Raw genomic sequence first — 21,676 nt, 5'->3', positions numbered from 1 at the left:
ATTAGGCCAGCCAGCTGCTGTAGGTGGAATGGAGAGGGGCGGCCTCATTTATATACAGTGGTGCCCCGCAAGACGAATGCCTCGCAAGACGAAAAACTCGCTAGACGAAAGGGTTTTCCGTTTTTGCATTGCTTCGCTAGACGAATTTCCCTATGGGCTTGCTTCGCAAGATGAAAACGTCTTGCGCTTTCTTTTTAAAGCCGCTTGAAGAGGCGCAGTGGCGACGGACCGTGCTTCGCAAGACGAAAAACATTGCAAGACGAAAAGACTCGCGGAACGAATTCTTTTCGTCTTGCGAGGCACCACTGTATTCGCTTATTGCATTTGCATTCCATGCAAGGAGCGGAAGATGATGCACATGGTTCTCGCCTGCCTCAATTAATCTTCACAACAACCCTGAGAAGCAGGTTAGGCCCAAGGTCAACCAGTGAGCTTCTTGGATAAGTATGGATTTGAACCTTGGTCTCCCAGGTCATAATTAGGCACTCTAACCACTACACCACCCTGGATCTCCTTGGCACCTGCTCCTCCCCACCCTGTTCATTCCTTCCACTGCTGGTTTGCTGAGAGAGGAGGAGAAGGAGAAGCGGCAGCAGCAGAAGGAAAAGAGCCTTCTCCGGACCCCACTGAGACACGACCTTTGGAAGGTGACCAGTGATGCCAACCTCTGATTCCAGAGCCAGTGTGGTGTAGTGGTTAAGAGCGGTGGACTCGTAATCTGGTGAACTGGGTTCGCATCTCTGCTCCTCCACATGCCGCTGCTGGGTGACCTTGGGCTAGTCACACTTCTCTGAAGTCTCTCAGCCCCACTCACCTCACAGAGTGTTTGTTGTGGGGGAGGAAGGGAAAGGAGAATGTTAGCCGCTTTGAGACTCCTTCGGGTAGTGATAAAGCGGGATATCAAATCCAAACTTTTCTGCTTATTCTTCTTCCTTTCCTGGGGCAAGCAAACCGAGAATGGTGGGAGGGAGCTGCTACCACCCTCTTGGAGGGAATGGAATGGGGATCCCTAAGTCCCTTACTTACAACCTTGGAGCTGGCCCTATAGCAAAGCCACCTGAAGAGAAAAGATTGCAAGACCAAAGGCAGAGAGAAGGGATTTGCAAGAATGAAGAACAGACTTAAGATGGGCAGACAGGAGAGCAAGACAGATGAGGAGGGGGCCAGAGGAGCCCCCCTTACCAGGATGAAGAGACACTGGTTGGCGAATTTGTGATGCTCTGGGATGGTTGAAAACACAGACAGGACCAGACAGCTGAAGACCAGGAGAAATCTGGAACAACAAGAGGAAGGGGACACAGATTAGCTCGGGCTGGCAATGGCACATACCTCTGACACTGTTTTCTTCCTCTTTCATAGAATCATAGAACTGGAGAGTTGGAAGGGACCCCCCCCCCTTCAGGGTGCTCTAATCCAACCCCCTGCAATGCAGGAATCACAGCTAAAGCATCCCTGACAGATGGCCACCCAACCTCTGTTTAAGAACCTCCAAGGAAGGAGAACCCACAACCTTCCAAGGTAGGCAGTACCACCGTCAAACAGCTGCTACCGTCAGAAAGTTCAGTCTAAATCAACTCACTGAACTAGTCAGCAGACCCCACAACACATCCTGTACGTACTGTAAGAAAATAAGATACAAGATCAAATAACTCTATGGACAGGGAAAGAAATGCGGCAGTGTTTATTTGGCAAAAATTTTCTTCACTGTTTCAACATAGATTTAGAAAGTTGGTGTAATTTTAATCTGTTTTAAGTTAAGGTTGCATTTTTTTCTTGATTTTATCATCTTATCTTTTTGTAAATAGCTTTGAGGGTTTGGTTTTTTTACAATCAAGTGTATAAATCTTATGAAATAAAAAAATCAAAAAATCTCCTGGGCTGTTTTTTTTTTTAACTTCTCAAAAAACCCTCTAAATGTACTGTTTTTATTATATTTTACTGTTTTGCTCTGTTTTATCAATAATGTTTTACTGTGCTGATATGTTTTTAATCCACCACTGTAAACCACTTTGGGATTTCTAAAAGTTAAAGTGTTTTTTTAAAATAAATAAAAAAATACAACCATAATATATGAATGGAGACTGGCAAGGCTTCCTTTTTTAAAAGGTTAAGGAGAAATGAATGGCAGGGGGTTGGACTCGATGGCCCTTGTGGTCTCTTCCAACTCTATGATTCTATGATTCTATGACTGGCAAGGCTTCCTTTTTTTAAAGTGTGCATTTAGGATTACATTTATGCCCTGGCTTTCCTCCAAGGATATGAGAGTGGTGTGCCTGGCTCTCCGCCTCCCCACTTTATCCTCTTAGCAACCCTGTGAGGTAGGGCAGGCAGAGGGAGCTTCATGATGGAGAGGGTTGTTTGAAGGCTCACTTTCCCCCTCCGCAGGTTGTAGTCTAACCACTACACCACAGAGCAAGGGTGAGGTCTTCTTTGGACTGGCCTGTGGAGAGGGATCGTAGCTCAGGTTCCTTACCCAACGCCTACAATTAAAAGGGTCAGGTGGCGGAGGCACTGGCGGAGGAACAGGAATGGGGAGGGAGCGGACTGCCCCTGGCACCACTATTCTGGTAGGGTGCCATTGTGGCAGCCCCCCTGGACACACGCCGTGTACCCCTGCACACGCTGGGTGCCAAGCCCCCATGGACTGCGTGTCATGCCCCTGCAGGCAGCACATCACACCCCCAGGATGTGTGTCACACCCCCATGGGTGGCATGCCATGCCCCTGGGATGCATGTCACGCCCCTGGGGGGCACCAGCCATGCCCCTGCCTGCTCTCTGCCCCTGGTAGCAGAGGATGCAGCTTCACCACTGGGCAAAAGGAAGCAGGGAGGCCCCTTTTAGCCTATTCAATTTAGCCAATCCTTTCTTTGGAAAAGGAGGGCATGGGCTCACCAGGGAGCAGTGGAGCCCCAAAGCAGGCCATGCTCAAAGGGGGATGGACATAACTCACACTGGAGCTGCCATGTTTGAGAGTGGGAGAGTACATTTGGCGCTTGGCCATCTCTTGGTCCAGCCAGGCTTGGAGTCTGATCAAACACAGACCAGGTGGAAACTTGGAAGTGGAAGCATTCTCAGCAACCCTCTCCTCAGAAGGACTTCTCGCTGGGTCACAGCCCATGGAAGACAGCTGGAGTTTCCACCTCAGACACCAACAATTTAGAGAACCCTCAAGAACTCGCCACCAGTGCATCTGACCAAGCTGCAGGTGGGAGGCATGGCCCGTAGGTGGCAGCATGGAGCAGCTGACGGAGCCTGGGTCTCGGAAACCAGAGCTAGAGGCACAACACTTTTTTGCTGCAAAATCTGGGGGATGAGCCATTGAACCTCCTAGCCACACCCGCACCCCAAATGCCAATCTTATCTTAGTTTATTGAAGCCTCTCAGCTTCTTTTAAGAGAAATGAAGACGGAGACTTGAATTTGCAAGCTTGAAAAGTTTTCTTCTGTCAGCAGGAGGTGCCACTTTGGAGCGATCTTCCTGCAATAGTAAAATCTCCCTGCAAGTAGAAGGCAAGCACATCAGGGGGGAGACATTTTAGCCCACACCACCTTCTGGGCTAGCTTTCTAAGTGCAGGGATGTTTAACTACAGCCAGGGAAGTGTTCTAATATGCGATCCTTGCCCAGCACTCTACCAGCTTAGAACTTTATCACTTCCCCTCCCTTTATGTGCAAACCAAGTCCAAGACATGGCTATATCAGAGAAGAGAGACAAATACCTAATGACCAGCAGAAATCTCTGTTGCATCCAGAAAACAACCTCACAGATTTTTAAAGGCTTTTTTTGGAGGGGGGAGCAGTAGCTTAGTGGTAGAGCTTTGCATACAAGAAGGTTCCAGGTTTGATTTTTGGCACCTCTCAGTGGGGTTGGGAAAGAGCCCCATCTGAAACACTGGAGAGCTGCTGCCAGTCCGTGTAGATAATATTGAGCTGGCTGGACCAATAGTCTGACTCAGGCAGCTTCCTACATTCCTAAGTTTCTAACCTACAAAGATAAGTTAGAAGTCTGGGAGCAATGCATGGTAAAATCTCCAAAACTGGTGAGTGTCTCAGAAGGAATTCCAGCAGTTGTGGAGGCTGGCACCAGAGCTCATTGCTTTTTCCCATGAGTAAGAGGAGAAAGAGCAAGCGAATGAAATATTGTCAAATGCCCATAATTGAGCTCTCATTTATTAAGGTGAAATACCGGTATGCTGTAAAGTTTGCTTGCCTCTTCCTTGCTTGCAAGACTTTGCCCCTTTGAAAAATGACAAATAAATGAACGAGAGCTTCACCTATTTAACTAGAAGAAAAAGCTGTATCCTTATGAATGAACGTACTACATTATGCAGACATTTTAGCGGCATTGTAACTTCCTTGTTCAGAAGGCTAAAGCTCTAGGGTTGCTCAGGGAAAACCCACTGCCAGCAAGCTCAGGACAGACAAAAGGAAATGCTTATTCACACAACACACAATCCAGGTGGAATTCATCGTTACAGGGTGTGGAATAAGCTACCAGCATACGTGACAATAAAGAGGAGGGTCCCGAGGGCCAGCCAGTGAGGTCTTGGGGGCCACTTTTGTTTCCTGAGCCTGAGGGGCCCCTCCCCACTCAATTCAGCCACAGGGAGCCAAACCATTTCCCAGCTATCCAAGGGGAAGCAACAAAACCATTTTTACACATTGTCTTTCTTTCCCAAACAGCAACCAGGGAAAATGCTGATCTCAAACAAGCAGAACAAGAGACGCACACAGCCTGTAATATTCTGAGCACTATCAGAGTTGAGCCAGAATTTTAAATATTTAATCACTTATAAAAAGAAAAGGGGGGGGGGACTTTATAGCCATTCTCTGGGGACTGGTGAAAGGAAGCACTTTTGTGGTGACAAGGGGCTCAGAATCCCATTATTGCACTAATAACTGGCATGACCAGCAAAGTTTTTTTGGGGGAGGAGGGATCAATCATGGCCCCTGAGGTCACAGCTGTGAATAAAGCCAGCACTCCATGGAGTGTGGTAGCTATTCCCCATGCATGTCTTTCTGAATCATGCCATATTTGCTCTTGGAGAGACCTGCACTCTTTCATCTATTCAGAATTCCCCCCATTAAGCTCAAAGCCTTCTTGGTCAGTTTCTCCATCAGTTCTCTGCTGCGCTTCAACCTCAAGCTTCTAGTCCTTATGGCAAGTCGGCAGTAGACTCACAGACCAAGCTGCTCATCAGCCATGCACAAACAGTCCAGCAGAAGCATGACAAGTCTTTTCTTTTCGGCTGCCTGCCTGAGACTGGGGTGGGTGGGGAAATACAGCTGTGTCCAGCCAGGAGGCCACAATACAAACCTGATTGGTGGGTCACACGCAGAACACTCTACAAAGGAAGCTTAAGGCCCCCTGGCCAGGGGCTGCTGTGCTGAGGTGCAATTTAAACCCTGGGTCCCAGTTTCATGGCAAGTTTTGTCCATGCAGCATGCAAGGTAAACTTATGTGGAAAAGGACTCCACTCAAGAACAGCGCTTGGCATTTACTAAACTCACAAGTAAACCTTAGCTATCTAGGAATACAAGGCAAAGCCCCTGGGTCTGACAGTATGTACACACACTCCCCCTTGGCCTTGCAAGAGTGGATTCTCTCACTAGCTGAACCCAGGGTTTGGAATTCTTCACGTGGATGGTAAGTATTTCTCTTTGGCTATGCTTTTGCCCGCCAGACTGATGTCTCTTCCATACCCTCCAATATTTCTCCAATGAAAGGGACATTTTTGTTGTTGTTGTTGTTGTTGTTGTTATATTTCTACCCCACCCATCTGACTGGGTTGCCTCAGCCACTCTCAGCAGCTTCCACCATATATAAAAAAACATAATAAAACATCAAACATTTAAAAAACTTCCCTATACAGGGCTGCCTTTAGATGGCTCGGGGGTCAGATAACTCCATAACCTCCAGAAATTTCTCCAGTGAAAATAGTCCTAAGGAAAAGTGGGACATTCCAGGATCAAATCAGAAACCAGGATGGCTTCTGCAAATCTGAGACCGTCCCTGGAAAATAGGGACACTTGGAGACATGGGCGTAGCCAAAGTAGGGCAGGGAGGGGCAGCTGCCCCCCATCAAGAAAAATAAAGAAAAATACATAGCAAACTGAGGTTCTGCCCTCAACAAAAGGCCTGCCCCATAACAAAAATCCTGGCTACGCCCATGCTTGGAAGGTCTGCTCTTCTGCCCACAAGGTGCAGTTTTATTGCTGGGCAGCTCTTAGTTCTTTTAGCAGGCTGCTGTTCTTGCAGTCTCTTCTCTCTCATGGGTGGGTGGTTATTTCCTTCTTGTTTTTTTCCGCTGCTTTGGGTACTTTTTGAAGACAAAGCAGGATATAGGTTGCAAAACAAGCCAACAGCATTAAACTCCACAGAGCACCAGAGGCATCCTTTTGGTTCCAAACAAATGATCTATAAGCACAAGAGCAAGGGTAGGCAACCTAAGGCTCGTGGGCTGGATGCGGCCCAATCACCTTCTCAATCCAGCCCGCGGATGGTCCGGGAATCAGCCTGTTTTTACATGAGTAGAATGTGTGCTTTTATTTAAAATGCATCTCTGGGTTATTTGTGGGGCATAGGAATTTGGTCATTCCCCCCCCCCAAAAAAATATATAGTCCGGCCCCCCACATGGTCTGAGGGACAATAGACCAGCCCATGGCTGAAAAAGGTTGCTGACCCCTGCACAAGAGTCTCCTAAGCACTTCACAGGTAGCTTCAGATGGATCAAGTTTATTTCTATTAAAACAACAACAACAACCCAATATCATTCACACACAATTTCTGACAACTCTGCTACAGAGGACAGGTTAAGTACAATCAGCAAAGTTTGGAAGTAAAACTTTTGCAGGCTGGGGGCAGAAAAGCCAGCTGTGTATTTGAATCCTCTCCCAAGTATATATGGGGGGGCGGATAACAGAACAACAAGGAAAGCTAGGGTGAACACTTCTCCACTGCATGCTAGAGTTCTCCATGCAGGGAGATTTCTTCTTGGGATGAGGAGTCAGACTCCTGTACAGCTGCAGCCTGAGATGGCTCAGTCCACGAAACACCTTTGCTGCAGGACTCTGAAGGCTGCATGAACTCAGGAGCAGAGTTTGTGTTGTTGGAAACAAGTGAGAGATACTAAAAGAATAATGAAAACAGCGAGTCCCATCCTTTTGGCCTTTTGGAAAACTTCTCAAGTTGGGCTGAAAAACTGGAGCTTGGGTAGAAAAGGCACGCAGCAAAGGATGTGAAACTCTCGCCCCGCTGCAGTCCGAGAGCAGGCGCCTGAAATGAGAAACCCGCCGGATCTCAATACTGCCGATTCTGGCGGTTTCTAAAAACTGAATGAATGAAAAGAGAGAAGGAGCAAACAAGACCCAGTTGCCAGCCAAACATATCAATGTCTTCCAATGTTTTCTGAGGAAGGAGGGCTCTGTGGTCACAGAATCCACACTCCTGGGGTGTGTGGGGAGAAGAGATGGCTTGTGCTGAAATTTGCCTGGCTTGGCCTCGGGAGGAAGATGTGTCAGACCACAGGGTGAACCAAAGGCTCCCTCCGAGCTTTCTTTTAAAGAGTGCTGCAAGACCCACAGAACCTTTAAGGCTTGCAATGCTTGGCTCAGATCAATGGAAGGATATGTCTCCTGCCACACAGGCTTTACAAAATTCCCTTGCTCCTGCCTCGCTCTCTTCCAGCCACAAGCACCGGGCCCTAGCCCTTGCAACTGGCTGGCAGCACAAAGCCCTTGGATTGCCAGGTGACAGGGATGAATGTGGAAAACTTGGCCTCCCACTCTGGGTCAATGAACAGTAATGGCTAAAGCCCATTGGTAGGGTGGGAAGCAGGGAGCCCAACAGTAGGTGGCGCTAGAGCCATTGACAGGCAAAGCTAACTAATTCTGGTTCTGTCCCCCTCCTCCGCCCTGCTGTGTTCTGCAAGGGCAACACAGAGACTAAGGAGGAAGAGGAAGCTGGGAAGCAGGGCTACCTCTTGGATTGGTTTTAAGTAAGAATGGGGGCTGATTGAGAGTGGAATGAGGTTGGTGGAACTGAACAGACGCCACTGCTTGCTACACTTCATGCTTCTGTTATAGACTGCAGGAACCCCGGGCTGAAGAATAGCCACCTGGAGGTCAGACAGGTGGCTGTCAGGAAAAGAATAGACTTTTTGGTGGTGGCACCCAAATTATGCAACTCCCATTTTTGGGTGCTGCACCAAGTTCATCTTATTCTGACATGCATATTAATGACTTTAAATGGTACTATGGATCTTTTCAATTGCCTTTTATGCTGCCTTTTGTTTGGGCTTTTAATTGTTGGCTCTTGTTTCATCTGCCATTTATATCCGCTGTTTCTACTGCTGCTGTTTTGTCTTTGGTATATTAGCGTTTTACATTGCAAGCTGCATCAATGCCATTTGATTAACGGTGGAATGTCAGTGCTACATATTAGAAGAAAAACAAAGAAACTCCAGACGTGGACTGAGAGTATCATGAGCCACCCAAAGCCATGGGGTTGGGCTGACACAGTGGCTTGTGACAATCAATAACACTTGCACCTTTTTTGTGCTGAACGGGAGAAAATGTTACCATTTTGTCTCTGAATCATGGCCAGTTGCTACATCGCAAAGTGACTTTGATCATTACTAATTAGAGGGGTAGAAATCTCCACAGAGAAACATTATACTGTCTGAAAGAACTGTTTCTCTTACCAATGCCGCTATATCCTCCAAAAATGGGCCGATTAAGAGTGTAAGCTAAGCTATTTCAAATCTTCCTCCCTTCTTTTATCCAAGCATCCTTAAAAGAAAAAAAAAGGAGGGGAGGTGGAGTTGGCACAATTAGCAAAGAAATGAATAAAAGGGAAAACAAAGATTGCTGAAGACAAAGGAATGGGAGCTGTGCAAAAATATTTTCCCCCGATCCAGCAATTCTAAATATGGCACATGGAAAGACTGGCCCACAAGCTTGCGTAACCGCGTGCAGAGACCATCCATCTCCCAGGGCAGCGCATTGCCCCCAAGACCCACAGGCAGCAACACTAGGTACATGCATGTACGTGACAATTTGACAGCACTTGGTTTAAAGAAACGGGGGGGGGGGGGGACTCTCAGCTCCTACAAGTCAGTATGTCAGTTACCAGCTACACTTCGGAATCGTTTCGGTTAATCCGCAGCCGAGCAGCATTAGAGGACTGTCTCCCCTTGACGGCACCCAGTTGTCCTTTGCTGCTCAACAGGACACGAAAAGATGTTTATTAAATTGTGTTCAGTGCAGGGAATGTGTGCAGACAGAAGTTTTCCTCCCTCTCATATAACTCTAGAACTCAAGATCATCCGATGAAACTGAGCAGCAGCAGTGCAGCTGCAACATGGGAACTGCCTCCTATCAGATCAGACCTCTGGTCCTTGCAATGCAATATTATCTACCCCAGGGGTGGGGAAGAGATTCTGGCCTTCCAGATGCTCAAGGATGATACAAGTTCTACTCCAGCAAAATCTGGAAGGTCACAACTTCCCCAGCACTGCGCTATACTGACCAGATACCTGGTTTTCTTTTTTAGCTAGAGATGCCTAGCAGCTCCATCCTGCAAGACATGTGGTTTACCAAAGAGTTAAATTGGCAATTAAGTTCCAGGAACACAGATAGCTCTCTTATGCCAACTCAGACCATTGAGATCTATACTGTCTACACTGACTGGCAAGGGAGAGGAGAAGATATCCAAGACAGGAGAGGAATTGGAGAGGTGAGAGCAAGGAGGTGCAAATTAGGAGTAAATAGCTGTTGCATGGATCTCAGGTTTGTTTTGATTCTGGGTGAGGGCAGAGGGGTTAAGCCAGGGAGCTTCTGGGTAAGATTCAATCACAAATGAGCAAATTCAGGTTGTGCAAATTCAGATTGTGCAATGGAGCTCTTAAACAACAAATTTCAATCCTCCCTCCCCCAAAGCTGAACTGTTTCCGATAAGGAAAGTGATGGGGAAATGCCTTTGCCTGAAACGATGCTGTCTAATTTCCCCACAAACCAATCAGAATAAATACTCAGCAAACAGCACCTATTGTCAAGCCCCCTTGAAATCAAATCAGAACAAATGTTCAATAAACAGGTTGTCTGGAAGTGACCCCAGATGATTTGTCAAAGAAGGGGATTTTGAGCTGGGAGCTGGGATTTAAAAAGAGGAAGGCAGGCTGGAGAGAGACAGACAGACAGACAGACAGACAGACAGGGATCATGTATGTGCTTGGAGGATGGAGTTCCAAACATAAAGGGAGAGTAGGCAGAATTAATTTAAGACACTTTCTATAAATGTGTGTGTTCAAAACAAAATTTCTGAGTACACTCATACCTCGTGTTACGTTTGCTTCACGTTGCGGCTTTTCAGGTTACGAACGTGGCAAACCTGGAAGTGTTTACTTCCAGGTTTGCCGCACGCACAGAAGCGCGCTATCACGCTTCGTGCATGCGCAGTAGCGCACTCTACTTACGGACTTTTCGGGGTGCTGTTCGCACTCTGAAACGGATCACGTTCGTAAGTAGAGGTACCACTGTAATGCAATTGACAGTGCTTGTTAAAAGTAAAAAAGAGCAGGATGTTAAGTTCAAATGTTTTTGGATCTGCTGAATTACCGGTATGTTAGCTTGCTGATCTGCAACTGAACTCTTACAAGATCTCAACTTTCAGCAATTTAATGGAGATGACCTCTTGCTCAGCTTCAAATCTAGGAACTCATTGCACTTGGGCAAATGTGTTACACTGCCTAGAGAATCACAAACCAGATTCCCCAAGAAGGCAGGTACCATCTGCAGGCAAGGAGTCGAGACAGGTGAGGGTGGGGAGCAGAACAGAAGCTTAAAAGTTAGTGAACAGTGGTGGGGCAGTAACGTTAGCCCTCTAGGACCCTTGAGTTCTCCATGCAAATCCTTTCCTTAGTTCAGCAGAGAGATGTAGTTCCAAAACAGCTTCTCCAACAAAAGAGACCCGCCAAGATGAATCAATCAACTTGCTAAATATAGCAAAGGGTGGGGGGGAGCCATGATCACAGACACCCCTCCACCAAGAGAAAGACTGAGCCTGCCCAATACTGACATTGAGTTTCTCTTCTTTTGTTGCTGATGTGAAGGATTACAGTTGAATCAGCTGTAACAGGAGTCTTTGGGACCTGAAACTAATCCCCAGAAAGCAAGTCAGAGTGTAAAAAACCCTCAAGTGGTGGCTTCCTAGCTTTCCCGATCTCTTCTCTGCCTACTTCTGCACCACCCCATTCCAACCTCAGACAATTAATCCAACCATTGGCAGAAACCCTGATTCGCCTGCAAGAGTGCACTCCCCAGCAACTCTCAGTCGGAGTATTTCGGCACTTTAAGCCAATGGTCTGTTCTTTTTCTAACTGTGAGGTCCTTGGGCCAGGTATCTGACCATTGGGGTTATGCTGCAAAGTGCCACGTACAACAGAAAGGGCTGCATAAAGAATTAAATAATGGCAACACACGCTTTTGGTTGACGGTGCCTCGTCTCTCTTCCTCAACCACTTTGTCATTCAGCAGAGACTCCATCTAAAAGCTAAAATAGAGCGGGGTAACTAACAACTTGGGGAACCTGCATCCTTTGACCTGGATGAGAGCCCCTGCCAGTCCTTCACCCTAGAGACAGCACAGTGAAATATCTTTAAGAAGCATCTGTGTCTCTCTGCCATCGACAACCGCTCTACCAATATCCATTCTCATCTCAAACCTATTTGCATACCCAGCAACCAGCAAAAATCTGTTAAAGATGGTCATAGCTAAAACAAAAACAAAAAACCTGGAGGCAAAATATAAAACAAAACAAAACAGTTCTTCCACTTACATGTCCACCATTTGATGAGCATTGTGTTAGTAACGGAAATCTTCTCTGACCTCTTTCTACCTAACAGTGTACTGGCCTCTGTTCATTATACTGACATGCATCTGGCCATCTGTCATGGATGCTTTAGTTGAGATCCCTGCATTGCAGGGAGTTGGACTAGATGACCCTTGGGGTCACTTCCAACTTTACAATTCCATGATTCTATCTCACAATCCCCACTATTTCTTAAAAGAAGCACCTATATGAAGATTCTAAACAAATAAAGGTTTTTAAAAAGGTAAATATGTTTAATCAATTGGGCTAAACATTTCTCTAATTCAGGGGTGGGGGACCTCAGGCCCAGGGGCCAATGCGGCCCTCCAGGCCATTCTATTTGGCCCTCAGGCCACACCCCTCACCAGCCCTGCTTTCTACCCTGAGTGTTTTTGCCTGGCTGGAATGTGCCCTTTGAACTCTGATAAGGCCTTTTTGCTTGCTTGGATGGAGGGCAGAGAGGGGTGTATGAGTGTATGTAGAAACTAGCCTGCTGTACAAAGGCTAAATGTACGTTTCTTATTCCTCCGTCCTGTTTTGCCTCTGTTCCTTCTCACCACTGGAACACGGCCCTCAGGAGAAAATATGCCACTGGGCTTATGCAATTGTCTAAAATATCCCTTGATGGGGTCATGTTGCTTTTTAATGTTTTTATGCAGTTGCCTGCCTCCCTGAAGTTTTGTGAGAGGCAAGATGCAAATACTTTTATAAATAAATATGCCCCCAAGCTGAAAAAGGTTTCCCATCCTTGCTTTAATTGGTCAACAGCATGGCAATTTTGTACATGAATGTGTGTGCCCCCTCTCCCACCCCCACTGTTTTACAAGCATCAGCAACAAGACTGCTTTGATACAGGCAGACACTGTCTCATCAACTCATGGCTCCACCCTTAGGGGTTGGGACTTTCTTTTCCTTCCCTTTTCCTTCCCAGAGTATTCGATTTCATGACAAGGGATTCCAGCCCTTGACAAAGGGTAAAGAAGGGGGGTTGCATTTTCCCTCTTGTCCCCCCTCCTCCGACTTCCTTACCTCTGTAGCCAGACTTTCTCAAACTTGCGATAGGATGGAGGGAGGCAAGAGAATTGCTATGCTCGTTTTTTCCTATCCTGTCAGCAGAACATGAGAGAGACGGATTCAGGTAACAGGGTGGCATGTGTGAACAGAGGAAGGAGAGCTGGTAAAGGGAAATGGATGCAGAGTGGGAAATGGAACCTAGAAAAAAATAATTTAAAAACTATACACACACACACACACACACACACCATATAAACAGTTACAATAAAAACAGCACAGCACAAGCCCTTTCATTAAAACCAGCCAGTTCCCAAATGTCTGTTAGAACAGCACAGTAATCAGCTGCCAGCAGAGACAACAAGGAGGGAGCCAGTCTAGCTTCACTAGGGAGGGAGTTCCAATGTCTGGGAGCAGCCACCCAAAAGGCCCTGTCTATGGGCCCCTCCAGGTGTCCTTTTTACTGTGCATTCATGACTACCTGTGCTCATGATGTTATATGGGGCAGTTATATCATATGATCCCGCTTTCAATACTGTTTGCTCCTGCAAAGGTTTCAGGGCAGACACACTGCTTTGTTTACAAGCAGTACCATGCCCTGCAGTTTCCTGCTGAAATCATGTATCATGTCATACCACAAATGTTCAGATTTGGAGAGTTGTTTTGTGGCAGAATAGCACAAGAGGGCCCCTCCGGATTGCATTAATGCAATCACATTCAGGAAGCACTGCAGAACTATTGATAAAAAGGAATGACGTGTGGATGGTCCAGTTTAAACCCAATAATGCAAAATTATTGCATTAATGATGTTGCAGAATAAACCCATGCACAAAAACCCGGTCCAGAGTGCCCTTCCCCGCTGGGTAAAACAGCTTTGGAGTGTTTCTGTGTGGCTGGGTGGGTATGTGACCAGAGACTCGCTGATCCTTCGGCATTTCAAGGGGAAGGATTAAGATATCCTGCAGCTTAGGCCAAGATCTTGCAATGATGATGATGATGTACAATTACCATCTTGCCTTCTCCAGCAGCAGCAAGAGACAACTCTCTCCCCTTCTGAATTATTAACAAGCCCCCTTCCTTCTTCCCATTCAGCATTTCTGATGTTAACTCTTTCCAAACAGGAGCCCAGAGGGAGTCTGGGAGGATGAAGGATAAAAGGAATGGTGGTGAGCCCAAATAGAGCATGGGCAGTTTCAAGGAGATACAGGTAGCAGGGTGGGAAAGTGCTGGAAAGTTGAGAGTTTAATGCAAACCTATACTTCATTTGCACTTCCCGAAACAATACACGTCACAAAAAAACTCCTTTATAATTCACACTTCTTTGAACTTTGCCATGCAGTTTTCCAACCAAACAATATGCACAAAAATGATGAGAAAGTATGCATTTTAAAACTACATATATTAATGGAGACAACATATAAAAATGCATTATAGTAGTGACATTTGCTTGGAAAAAAATATCCATAGTAAGGGAAATGGTCACTGAAAATGCTGGTGGATTTTCACGATGACTTAAAAATAATAATCACAAACTGATGTGGAATGTGGCACCCTCAATTTAAGATTGGAAAAATGAGAATCTACCACGGGCTGATTTTGTTCTTTTTGTCCAGTGAAAGCAGACTTGTTGAGGTTTGGCAAAGAGATCAAGAAATCCAACATGCAGGGCAGGATAGTGGACACTAGTTTTATACTGGGGGAGGAACTGGGGGAGGAGCCTTAGAGAGCAGTGGGGAGGCAGGGACCTTCAGCCCTCGCAACTGCCTCATGGCGGGCAAGACCTAGTGGAAACTAGGTCTGGACTAGGACAGAGCTGTTTTGTTTCTTTCAACAAAGAGTTAATTTCACCAACAGCAGGTTCTTTATTGTATTCTTGCTAACCTACCCCTGACGCCAGGGACGCGGGTGGCGCTGTGGGTTAAACCACAGAGCCTAGGACTTGCCGATCAGAAGGTCGGCGGTTCGAATCCCCGCGACGGGGTGAGCTCCCGTTGCTCGGTCCCTGCTCCTGTCAACCTAGCAGTTCGAAAGCACGTCAAAGGGCAAGTAGTACCTTCCAGCGGGAAGGTAAACGGCATTTCCGTGCGCTGCTCTGGTTTGCCAGAAGCGGCTTAGTCATGCTGGCCACATGACCCGGAAGCTGTACGCCGGCTCCCTCAGCCAATAAAGCATGATGAGCGCCGCAACCCCAGAGTCGGTCACAACTGGACCTAATGGGCAAGGGTCCCTTTACCTTTACATTACCCCTGACTCCAGCACCTGACAACGGAGGGGTCTTAGAGGCCACCTGGGCTAACCCCTTGCTCAGTACAGGAAATTGGAGATCGAGAGCATCCCCTGCAGAACGCTGCCCAGCCTGTGCTTGAAGACCTCAAGGAAGGGTCTTCACACACACACCCCACAGGACCCAGTCCTGCCCTCTTCCAGCTGCAAAGCTGGAATCTGCCCTATGCCAGCTCAGACCATTGGTCAGTACTATCTACAGTGGCTGTCCAGAATTTCAGCCTTTCTGAGCCCTGCCTGGAAACAAGGAACCTTCTGCATGTGCTACAGATGTTTTGGAACGCAACTCCCATCATCTCCAGCCACAGCTGGGGCAGAAGGAATTCAAAACATCTGGACAGGCAGCTTTTTTATAGTCATAGGAGCTGAGTAGGGCTTCCATGTGCAAAGGCACTATACCCCAGGGTCAGGGGAGAATAAAGAAGAGAAGGCCATTGCTGTTATGCTTGCGAGCTTCCATAGAAGCTGGCTCCCTTCCGACGGAAACAGCCCATTTGTCTGATGCATCCTGGCTCTTCCTAACCTCATTGCTACCAAGAAAGAACATAATGCCCAGACCATTTGCCATTAGAAAAAGGGTTTCAAGAACAAGGTATGGGGCTTCCAGAAAGATTTTAGCACCACTGTCCTGTTTCTTTTGCTTGTTTCCAGAACTTAACTATTCTAGAGCGCTCTAGACATCACTCTGCACAATTCCGACAGTTTTTAAAAAATTAAATCTGCACCAGGAAAAAGCCAAGGTAAGCCTACCATTTATAGTTAAGTTTAAGAGGCAAAAATAATTTCATCTAACGGCAGCCCAGATCTTTAATCAGCTGAGCTCCACGCCTCCCATCACCGGCAGCAAAGATTATCAAAAATCAAAATGTTGCAAGCAATTTCAGAGGAGATGGGGGTGCAACAAAGCAGAAAGTAATTCAGCCGTCATTCAGCTACTAAGAATTTGGGCACTGTATGGCGATCCAAAGTCAATTGGGTAAGCATGAAACTGCAACACGCAAAGTTCCCTTGAGGTCTAGGTTGGGGGGTTGGTTTGAAACAAACACTCTGCATGCAGAAGAACCCATTTTCAATCTGTGGCATCTTGAGGTAGGGTTGGGAAGGACCCGAGTCTGTGTCACTGGAAAGCTGCTGCCAGTCAGTGTTGACAATATTGAGCTTAATGAAACTATGGTTTGGCATGATATAAGGCAGAAAATAAGGCAGAATCCTGTTTCATTTTCATGCTGGGCATGCTTGCTGTGGAAGTGTTTCTGGGGACGGGCTACTGCCAGCACATACCTTGGGTGCTTAACAGCTTCCACTAGCTGTCTGGGTGCTACTGGGTTCATGGTTCCTGCATTAATTTACAAGGCCCATAACATGAGTCTAGGATAGTTTAAGGACAACCTGGATTGCTTATATCAAGCCCCATCACTGTAGTCTTTGTGGGAGTCACTGTCATTTCAAACAGTCCCCCTCCCCCATGTTCAGGAGGTTTTAGTATTATTATTATTATTTCAGCAGAGATTTCAAGTTAAACCTTCTGATTTTATGCTTAAGTTTTAACTGTTTCATCTTTGGGCTTATCTACACTTCCCCTTGTCCCACTGCTTTACCCCATGAGGAAACTGCTCTTTAGTGCTTAATCGGAGCAAACAGCAATTTAGGCTTTTTCCGGATTGATGTTTGCTCCAATTTAGCACTAAAGAGCAGGTTTGCCTTGGGAAAGGAGTGGGGTAAGGGGGAAATCACTCAGACCCATGCCTAGAAAACTTCTTGGATCTGTGCTTGCTAGGCATGGGACAAGTGAAAGTGTGGAAGAGCCCTTTATTTTGTTTTGTAAAACCGCTTATGGAATATGGTATTAGGTTGCTCAGAAGCTGCTGAAAAAAATAATAAATCCCTCTCCATGCTCAAGACCAGCATCAAGGGATGATCTGCAGACACCTGCCGAAGGTCTCTCAGTCAAGAGCTCCCCTGGACCTGCTGCAGTGAGAGGCGGGGGGCGTGGCGTGGAGGGTACCTCACACAAGGGCCTTAAAGAAACTTTATCGGACGCTGCTAGATACCATAGCATTCTTCCTCCAGTGCACCTACACAGGTGACATCCAAAGCTGAATGATGGAAGGTTCAGGACAGGCAAAAGGTATGGCACATACCTAAACTATGGAACTTGCTCCTACAGGAGGCAATGATAGCCACCTGGGCAACTCTGAAAGAGAATCAGACAAATTAATGAATTAATGGCTACTAACTTTGATGGTTATGCTCTGCCCCTACTGCCAGAGGCAGCAATGCTTCTGAATACCAGTTGCTGGAAGCCACAGGAGGGGAGAGAGCTGTGGCACCCAGGTCCCGCTCCTGGGCTTCCTCTAGGTGTCCCACTATGAAAACAGGATGATGTACTGGCTTTTCTTATGCTCTTATGTCACATTGCTTGTGTTTATGTTGATGCATGCATGTGCATATAATTTCAAAAGGACTTTGCCAAGGACAGATAAACAAACAAACAAATAGGGGTGAGAAGCTATGAGAGTACAGTAAAAAGGTAAAGGACCTCTGACAGTTAAGTCCAGTTGCGAACAACTCTGGGGTTGCAGCGCTCATCTCGCTTTACTGGCCAAGGGAGCCGACGTTTGTCTGCAGACAGTTTTTTCCAGGTCATGTTGCTAGCATGACTAAGCCGCTTCTGGCGAACCAGAGCAGCGCACGCAAACGCCGTTTACCTTCCCACTGGAGTGGTACTTATTTATCTACTTGCACTTTGACGTGCTTTTGAACTGCTAGGTTGGCAGGAGCAGGGACCGAGCAACGGGAGCTCACCCTGTCGCACGGATTCAAACTGCCAACCTTCCGATCGGCAAGCCCTGGGCTCAGTGGTTTAGACCACGGTGCCACAGTGGTGAGAAGCTATGAGAGTATGCAGGTCCAAAAGTCCAAGTGTGAATCCAAATCAGGACCAAGTCCCTGAAAGAACAGAGTCCATAATGGAGGCATCACCAGCCCAACTCCATGCTAAAAAAAACCCCACCTGGCCTTGAGCCCAAGGTTCAGAACAAAAAGGGACTTTTTACATTGGACAAGGAGCACCTGAAGGCTGCTTGAAGGAGCTTAATTGTTTTAATATCTGCACTAAGGGAAGCATGAATTGTTTATGGTAGTGGTGACTCCTTGATACTTGGGAACTGGGAGGAGCAGAGGGAAGAAAGAGAAAGGCCTAATATTATGGGTGAGTGCCTTGTTCAAAAGACTCTCTGTCTCTCTTTCCAGTAGTGCACAGCACAGACCACCCCAACTTGATACCCCCTCTGGATCTTTTCCTTAAAACTCCCATCAATGCCAACCTGCAAAACCAGTGGTGAGGGTTGATGGGTTTTGCAGCCCCAAACCTGGAGGGAAGCAGGTTGGAGACACCTGGTGCAGGGACTGCAATGTCCATCTCCCTTTGATAACAATAAGCTGTATTGGAGGCCATGTGCAATACTTTCCTGAGTTTTGGGACCAGCTTGGTAGTGGGATGGGGGAATCAGTAGCACAGCAGAATCCATCAGAAAGACTTTGGAATTGCTACCCTAAAGATTTTCTATGCAGCAAGTAAAATTGAATTTGCCACAGAAAGCAACTGCTGCAGATCAACTGTGAAAATCCCACTGGTGTGTGTGACACCCTGGGCAATTGACATGTGGCAACTAAGCTGACAGGGAGTAGATTCAAGACATGCTGAAAAAGATGAGTGAATAATATGCATGCAATTTACAGAATTCACTTCAATATTTATACAGCACTTCATGGAAAGGAAGGGGGAGTAAATAAAAAAATACACATTTTGGTTATTATTTGCGGTTATCACAGATCCCTCGCTCCTGCTGCCACCAGCCTGGTTCACACACAACACTGAGCCAAACTAAGTATGAACAAGATAATGGCTGCTTCACTCCTCTGCCAGTCCTGATATTGCCACTCTACCAAGAGCAAAGCTATAGTTTGGCTTAGCTTGACATCTGAACCCAGGCAGACCACAGGCTGCAGCCTGGGCTTGTTTGAATGTTAATACCAAGCCAGACTACGACTTCACTCCATGCAGAAGAGCAGCATTTATCTGGGCCCCATACAAATGTTTGGCGTACACCTCCCCCCTACCCCACCCCACCATACTCCCTTGCGTGGGTTGGGGGGGGGGAGTAGAGGGATGATGGCTTTAGCTGCTTTGGTTCCCTTTGTCTAAATTCCTGACATTCCTGGCTGTCTGACTTGCATTTACTGCCAGCCGTGTATGACTTGGATGTACGTGAACTGCCCACAAGTGACAAATGCCCTTTACAGCGGCCTTCACGACCCTGGCACCCTCAAAATGGTTTGGATCCCAACTTCCAACGCTGGCTAGAGCTGATGGGTACTGTGTTGGATGTCTCTTTTTTTCCAGGGCAATTGACAGGTATGGGAGTGTGCGCCTTTGGGGATGAAGTCAAACTGTCAGAAGGTTGCAGTGCCTGCTGTGGCTGTAAAAGACCTAGAGTCTCAGTTAGATACCCAACAACCACATCTAATATATCCACCACGAATACACTATTTAGGCCCCAGGTGAAAATGTTTCTTTTCAACCAGGCCTTTGGCTTATTAACATCCAATGACCTTTTAAATGTGTTGTGGGAGGGGGTGATTATTGGTTTGGTTTGGTTTGGTTCTTATTTTTATTATGTGTTTTGTGTTTTTATGCTGTAATTTTATGTTGTGAACTTCCTTGAGATCTCTGGATGAAGGGTGGTATACCAAACAAACAAACAAATACTGCATTGACAACATATTGCACACACAACACAACCACACAACCAGTCTGGAGGGACTCATTAGCAAGTACTTATCAGCATGCAATGAAACACTGCAAAGCACTGCAAAAAGTTGGGGCTACTTGCAGCTAGTTCAATCGTACGGCACCCTTTCTCACGAGAGGAATATGTATTAGCGAAACCCCACACTCCCCGATTCTGGATGTCCGCCCTTCTTTCCACTTCTGCCTAATAATCCCTAAATGGGATTAGCATCCCACGGAAAGGGTCATGCAAAGTACAGAGTATGAGAAGAATACTTCGTAAACTGGATCACCTGCTAGGCATTAATGTCTAAAACCTTTGCTGAAAGTTTCATTTTTTCCCCTTTTTTAAAATGTGTACTTCTATGCAGACACACACTAGAAAGGGGCTTTCTTAAGCTGCTTAGTAGAGAGCGAGTCACATGTGGCTAAGGGCGACTAATGGGAAATTTGCCTTAAAATGGAAAAAAGGCTGCAGAGCTGGAAGGCTGAGGAGGTGAACTGTGCAAAGAGAAGCTGCAGATGTTGCAAATATGGATGCCAGGAGAGAAGGCAAGATTCTTCTCCTCCCCAGGGTGCAAAGGAAACAGTCAATGCTGCTGATAAGAGTCCTGAGCAGGCTGCAGGTTTCAGACCAGGACTGTCAGATCCATGAAACGAGAGAGAGAGAGAGAGAGAGAGAGAGAGAGAGAGAGAGAGAGAGAGGGGAGGGAGGGAGGGAGGAAGGAGCAGAAGCAGAAGAGAAAAGCCATGGTTCTATATACAGTGGTACCTCGGGTTAAGTACTTAATTCGTTCCAGAGGTCCGTTCTTAACCTGAAACTGTTCTTAACCTGAAGCACCATTTTAGCTAATGGAACCTCCTGCTGCCACCGTGCCACCAGAGCACGATTTCTGTTCTCATCCTGAAGCAAAGTTATTAACCCGAGGTATTTCTGGGTTAGCGAAGTCTGCAACCTGAAGCGTATGTAACCTGAAGCGTATGTAACCTGAGGTACCACTGTACAGTGTGATATGCAGTTAAACTGCAAATACTGACAGCTACAAGATGTGCAATAAAGACTCAGATCTACATTGGAAAAAACATTCTGAAACTGCCACTTCAGGACACAGCACCAATAGGGTGCAATAACAGGGGACTGCCAGCCTTCAGGGGCCCTGGTGCACATCTGCAAAGTGGGGAAACTGCCGTGGGTAACCCATACAAACTGCAACCAATCACATGCTGCAGCCTAGTCTTCTGGCTACAAGAGAATGCTTCCTTCAAGTCTACTTTGAGCAGGGGTGAGGATACTGCAGGCACCAGGGAACGCTTCTGTGGGGCTATGTGCAATTATGGATGCCACACTGGCGGTCCCTGCTTAAAAATGTTGAAAGACCCTGCAGGCATAATCTCAATATGTCTTCTGACAACCCTACAAAGTGGGCTGGTGTGTTTGCCACAGATCTTTTTCTAGTAACCATCTGTTTTCGTTGCTGGGGTCCAAACATGTGGGGTACACTTTATTTATGCAGGGTGCAAGTCCACCATAAGGAGACAGGAAGTGGCTTGGGCTGATGGCTGCCATAGTCCAGAACATCTGGAGGGCCCCAGGCTTGGGGAAGACTGGATTGTTGCATCTTTTTTCTGCCCTCCCCCTATATCAAGCTCAGGGTAATGTACAGCCACCCCAATTTTATTTGCTATTAGTAGTTGTTATTATTATTATTATTATTATTATT

The 21,676-nt window shown here is 46.7% G+C and overlaps 1 protein-coding gene across 3 annotated transcripts in view; it reads right to left on the bottom strand.

Moving 5' to 3' along the window:
• The window catches only part of KCNQ4 (potassium voltage-gated channel subfamily Q member 4), a 103,507-nt gene that overhangs the window by 40,579 nt on the left and 41,252 nt on the right, over positions 1-21,676 (bottom strand). For all 3 annotated transcript variants that reach the window (XM_082233366.1, XM_082233367.1, XM_082233368.1), the window contains exon 2: positions 1,183-1,273. In XM_082233366.1, the coding sequence (XP_082089492.1) occupies positions 1,183-1,273 (91 nt within the window). The remainder of the gene's footprint in view (positions 1-1,182; positions 1,274-21,676) is intronic.

This window comes from Podarcis vaucheri, assembly GCF_965113315.1.
Source record: "Podarcis vaucheri genome assembly, chromosome: 7".
NCBI classification, from domain to species: domain Eukaryota; kingdom Metazoa; phylum Chordata; class Lepidosauria; order Squamata; family Lacertidae; genus Podarcis; species Podarcis vaucheri.
This window is presented reverse-complemented; position numbering and strand designations above follow the sequence as displayed.